The sequence below is a fragment of the Glycine max genome, chromosome 8, assembly GCF_000004515.6.
Source record: "Glycine max cultivar Williams 82 chromosome 8, Glycine_max_v4.0, whole genome shotgun sequence".
Classification (NCBI taxonomy): domain Eukaryota; kingdom Viridiplantae; phylum Streptophyta; class Magnoliopsida; order Fabales; family Fabaceae; genus Glycine; species Glycine max.
Window position 1 is genome coordinate 31697179 of NC_038244.2, and position 5971 is coordinate 31703149.

At 38.8% G+C, this 5971-nt stretch overlaps 1 protein-coding gene across 1 annotated transcript; it reads left to right on the plus strand.

Annotated features, from left to right (window-relative positions):
* The first annotated feature begins 4777 nt into the window (after positions 1 to 4777).
* LOC102663985 (uncharacterized) lies at positions 4778 to 5578 on the plus strand. Its single transcript, XM_006586426.1, has one exon. It carries the CDS (start codon positions 4778 to 4780, stop codon positions 5576 to 5578), a length of 801 nt encoding a protein of 266 aa, XP_006586489.1.
* The last annotated feature ends 393 nt before the right edge of the window (positions 5579 to 5971 follow it).

The window sequence follows — 5971 nt, forward strand, 5'->3', positions numbered from 1 at the left end:
AATGGGTTTATGATCCCAACATGGTTGGCTCATGGTACCGAATATATGCAACTAAGAATGCAGCGTGAATTTTCATGCTTCCCCCTTTTTTGTTTTGCAGAGAAAAATGCAAGGATCATGCATGAGCGAACATGAAAACAAAAGGTATGCAGTTTGTAGAACAAAAAGTATGTTGAACGCATATGCATGATGATGCAATGACTCATGCAAAATGTGATGCTGGAATATGATAACGGACAAATGCAGGAACAATATGTTCATTATGATGCCATGAAGAGATGCTTATGTGATGCATGATATGAATGCATTTACGGACACGAGGGCCCAGAAAATTATCTTTTCTTACTTGCGCATTTGGGGGTGCAGTGCCCCATGTGTGCAGTTTAAGAAGGTGATATGGATCTTCCGGCTTCCCATGATAAAAGACGAGACCAACACACAACGCGTGCGTGACGACATGATGTAGACGCGCAAAAGCATAACACGGGGATGCACAGAGTATGGCAATATCCACAAATAATTATACAACAGAGGCGTACATGACATTTGGGTTATATGTATGACAGTGTTTAAAAGGCACGCAGCGTGTTCGCTTCGTGCCCCTATTTTAGGGACCTATAGGATAATATCTAGGGGTCTCTAATAACTACTCCCAACGATCCATATCTCACATGGCTGTTTTCTAGAGGTATCATCACTCAAGATAATAATATTGCGGCGGTATGGAATACCAGCGACAACACATTATAAAGAGAGAAAGCTTTAGACGAGGTTTCACTATTATCAAGCAAGTCGGAGACCTAGCATGACCATAGATTCAACTCCACTCCTTAGATTCCCATGGACCCGACTATAGGGCCCCTTTTTTACTCAAACTCGTGGGTGCTTAGAATGCAGTGTAAAAATGTGGAAAAGACAGCATTTATTATATTTACACAGTTCAAAAAAATGCACACACAAAGTTTCACAATTCCAGTATTTCCTAAAATAGGCCTAACTCACAAAAACAGTCCCCAGAGGAGTCGCCAACTGTCGCAACCTACCCTTTTGCGGGCGAGCGAGGCGAGGCTCACGGGTGCGTCTTCCAAAGGAGGAAAATGCGCGGAGTTTCCACCAACGTTTATTTGTGAAAAACGTCGGAAAAACCGAAGGAAACCGGTCATGAAGAATATTCCAGATTCAGGAGTTGTATTTACGTTTGAGGAAGGTATTAGCACCTTTCACGTTTGTCCCAAAGGACAACAGCCTTAAATTGGAATTGTGTGAAAATGTGCATCAAAACTTTTATTTCTTTTTTATTTTTGAGGTCGACAAAAGCGGGGCTCTTGCTCCTACGTACCCTCCATCGAAGAGGAAATCAGACCTACGTAGTTCTTTCAAAAGGGCAAATCAAGCGATTCTTTTTACTTGGAAGGTGGTCCTTTTAAGGCATTGGACCTTAAAATGATCCATTTTTACTTGGTGAGAAAAACTGAGGTATTGAACCTTAAAATCCTTTTTAGTGATTTTTTGCGGACGAGCTTGACTTTGTGAGTTGATTTTAGCCTTAGTTTCACTTTAGTTATTAGTCAATTCAATTAAGAAAGAGAAATCCCAAAGAGAAACGTCCGATTGATTTTTTTTGGTTTATTTTACTAAAAGATATTTTTTTTTATTATATTATTATTTTACCTCTTTTTGGTTTCAAACGTGGTTACGGCATGACCGAACGGTCGGATTTCATGTTAACGGAAATTAACGAATATTACAATTCAAATGATCGGTGGAAATTTATTTTATTTTTTGATTAAGCGAGAAAATGACTTAAGTAAATGACTAAAGCACGTCAAAAGGGGGTACGGAAAGTAAATGAAACGAGAATAAAAGTACGCGAAACAAATGGGGACCACCAAGGGTACATAGAATGAATTGAAAAGTTCAATTTCGGGAACTTACCGGTTGAAGACAGAAGAACGACGAAGAACGAACGACGAACGACGAAGAACGGTTGAGAATCTTCACGAAATCACCCATGGAAACGTTACGGAAGTGCCTCGGCTTGGATTTTCTTCACGGAAACAATTTTCCTCACTAATTTTAAGTGATTACGAAGTACTAGAAGGGCTGAACCTTTTTGTTCTTCCCTCCTTCCCCTATTTATAGGAAAAGGAAGGAGATGCTAGCCACCCAGCTCGCCCAGGCGAGCTAGGTTGCTTCCTCCAGAAGCAACCGCCTTCTGGAGGAACATCCTGGAAGGCCCAAGTGGGCCTAGTTGCTATTTGAACCCCCATTTTTACTAAATACACCCCTTTGCTTTTTTGGTGATTCTTTTTCCGTAAAGTTATGAAACTTTACGAATTTTGTAACGATACTTGTTTTCTTTCCGTAAGGTTATGGAACCTTACAGGTCATGTAATTACTCCTTTTTTAGCTTTAGGAATATTACCGAAACTCACAGATTGCGTAACAATACTTCCTTTTGATTTCCGGCATGTTACGGAATTTCACGAATTGCATAACAATGCTTCCTTTTGATTTGCAGCATGTCTCGGAACTTCACATATTGTGCAACAAAGGGTGCCAAGTACCTCGAAGCGGTCAAACAAAGGTTGCATGCCATCAAACAATGGTCCCCGGATGAAATTAGGGTATGACAGTTCCATAGGCTATACTAACTCAAATGAGGTGTATTTTATGTCTAACTCTAGGTTACTGGACATAAAATGCTCAATTTTGAGGTTCATATCAACAGATTCCAACTCTAATTTCAAAATCAACGAAAACAAAGCTTGAGAAACATATATTTTGCCCTAACATGAAAATCAAATTCCCAAGGCTACACAATTCCAAATGAGACATATCAATATGCTTTCCTAGGTTTCTAAGGCCAGTGAAATCAATTTTGAACCCATAATTCACAAATTAAATTCTGGGTAAACATAGTGTCACAGATCCATATTAGGGGATTTGGGTTCAACATGCAAAAATCATCATATAATTGAAGTTCAAGTGCCTAGCAACATAGCATGGGTTTTAAGAAATTGAATATTCCTCCCTTACCTCTTTGTTGACTCAAGGAAGCAAGGAAATGAATGTGGGTTGAGGTAGGATCTTGAGTTTTCTTCTAAACATGAACATAGAGAATGAAAAGGGAAGAGAGTGAGAACTCTAGCTTCAAAAGGATAAGAAAATGGAGATGAGCATGAGAAGAGGGACTCACCTACACCTTCAAGGACCTGAGCTTCCAAAAATGGAGGAAGAGAAGAAAGAAAAAGCAAAGAACTCCCTCTCTCTCCTTGGCCAGCCAGCACATAACAAGAGGGGAGGTTGCTTTTCTCTTTTATAAAGCGAGAGTTAGGTTTAGAGGGGGGCCCACATGTGGGTCCCCTAGGTTTTTCCCTCTCTTTTTCCTATTCAAACTAACTACACTTAAAAACTTAAGCTCTCAATTAGTCCCTAATTAATTCTAACTTCTAAATTAATTCTAGAGTGATAAGTTCATTTATTAATCTTTTCTATCAATCTTGACTAAAATAATTAAAGTGAATGAGAAATTAATCCTCCTCCTCCTTAATTATTTAAACTAATAGTTTCTCATATCTAGACACATTCATGTTCTAAATTTCCATTATTCAGTTTAAATCTCTCTAATTGACATAAAAACCTTTAATTACTAAACTGTCATTAGTGATTGATCTCCTTACTTTGACTTTCTAAACTATAGTTAACTTTTTTTTACTACTGGTTTGGCTAAGGGTTCTCTGTGTCTAAACCTGTGATCCATAGACCCAGGTCTTAAATCTTAGTCAATTGATTGTCTAGTGATGGTTTTATCTCCTATATGCATGATTTTACTAAGAATAATACTACTACATTGCATATCAATCAAAGACAGAAAATTTCCACATAGAACTTCCCAATCTAAGAAAATTAGGGTGTTATAACACACTAAACAATTGCTTGATGGCTCTGCAAGTGGGAACATAAGTTGAAACTCCGAATGAAGCTCATAGAGAACATGGAGGCTAGTGACCAAGCTATCCTTAGGGATAGAGCTTACATCACTTCTAAAAAGTCTCTTGGAGCTTACTTCCAATGATGCTATCCTTGCCCAAAACAAGCTCCTACCTAAGAAAATTGAGGCTTTTACAGATCAATTCAACAAAATCCTGCAACAATTGCACTCTCTTCAACTTACTCAACCTTCTAACATGCAAGTGAAAGGATGCACTCTATGTGGTAGTGCCCATAAAGATGGTCTATGCATAGGCCAAGAAGAGGCTAATAGGGAGCTTAATTAAATGGCAAGCCAAAATCGTCAAAGCTACAAACAAGGAGGCAACCAAGGCTACAATCGAAAGGGAAATCAAGGCTAAGGGTGAAGTTCCATTTGAAGAAAAATTTTAACAAGGATCAAGGAGGCTTATCCAATCAACCTCCTAACCAAGGCCCAATCTCTATGATAAGACCACCAAGCTTGAGGGCACCTTAACCCAATTTATGCAAGTCTCCATCTCAAATCACAAAAGCACCGAATCGACAATTAAAAATCTTGAAGTGCAAGTAGGCCAACTTGCAAAAGAACTTAGGAGAAGTCTAATGGGAATTTATGGCTACCATGGAGCCTAACCCTTAGGAGCATTGTAAAGCAGTGCTCATAAGGAGCATGCATGAAGAGGGCCTAGCTCATGATGTTGTTAAGGGTGTAGTTGAGGATGATAGTAATGATGAGGAAGAGAAAAATAGAGAGAGAGAGAGAGAGAGAGAGAGAGAGCTGAGTGTGGAAAATGCAGAAAAAATGATGAAAATAAGAAAAATTGTCTCAAGGAGGGTGGGTATTCATGAGGTCTTAATTCCAAAAACCAAGAGTCATGTAGTGAGAAAAGCTAAGAAGGGAGCATGTATTGAGCCTACCAAGGATGTACCTTATCCTTTGGTCCCTTCAAGGAAGGAGAAAGAGCACTACTTTGCAAGATTTCTTGATATTTTCAATGAGTTGGAGATCACAATCCCCTTCGGTGAAGCTCCCCAGCAAATGCTACTATATGCAAAGTTTTTGAAGGAGTTGCTAACGAAGAAAGACAAGTATATTAATAACGAGAGCATCATTGTGGAGGAAAATTGTTGTGCGATGCTTCTAAAGACTCCTTCCAAAGTTCAATGGCCCAGGAAGTGTGACCATCCCTTTCTCAATAGAGGAATTTCAGTGGGAAAAACTCTTATTGATTTAGGTGCAAGCATCAACCTAATGAATCTTTCTATGCTCAAGAGAATTGGCAACATAGAGCTCAAGCCAACCTACATGACTCTTCAACTTGCAGACCAGTCCATCAAAAGACCACATGTCATCATTGAAGATGTTCTTGTAAAGGTTCAGGAATTCACATTTTTGGTTTATTTCGTCATAATGGACATAAAAGAAAATGTTGAGGTAACCTTGATCTTTGAACGACCATTTATGCTCACCGCTAAATATGTTGTTGACATGAAGAATGGTAACTTAGAGATGTGTGTGGATGACCAAAAGTTTACCTTTAACCTTTTTGACATGATGAAGCACCTCAATGATCACAAATCTTGCTTTAGAGTGGAGGAATGAAGTAGATGATGTGGTTTAACAATTCACTATGCATTCCACTTTTGAGAAAACTCCAAATTTGGGGGAGGGAAATGTTTGTGCAAATATTTGGTGAATGGAATTATTGGAATCTACAACACACACAAAAGGCAAATACTAAGTTTCAAATAAGTAAATATATAAAAATTCAGAAAATCAAGTCAATTTTTCTTGTGTTTGTTGTAGCTACATGTGGAGCTTGTAGGCCTTGGATCTTCTTCATCAATGGAGTCCTTTGTTTCTTGAAGTTCAATGGCAGCGGAATGGAGAAGGAAGAAAGATGATTGGAGACACCAGTTCAAGGAGAAGATGAGTCAAACACAAGCTCACCACCATAGGAAGCCATGGATAAGAGCTTGAAGGACGAGAAGATGA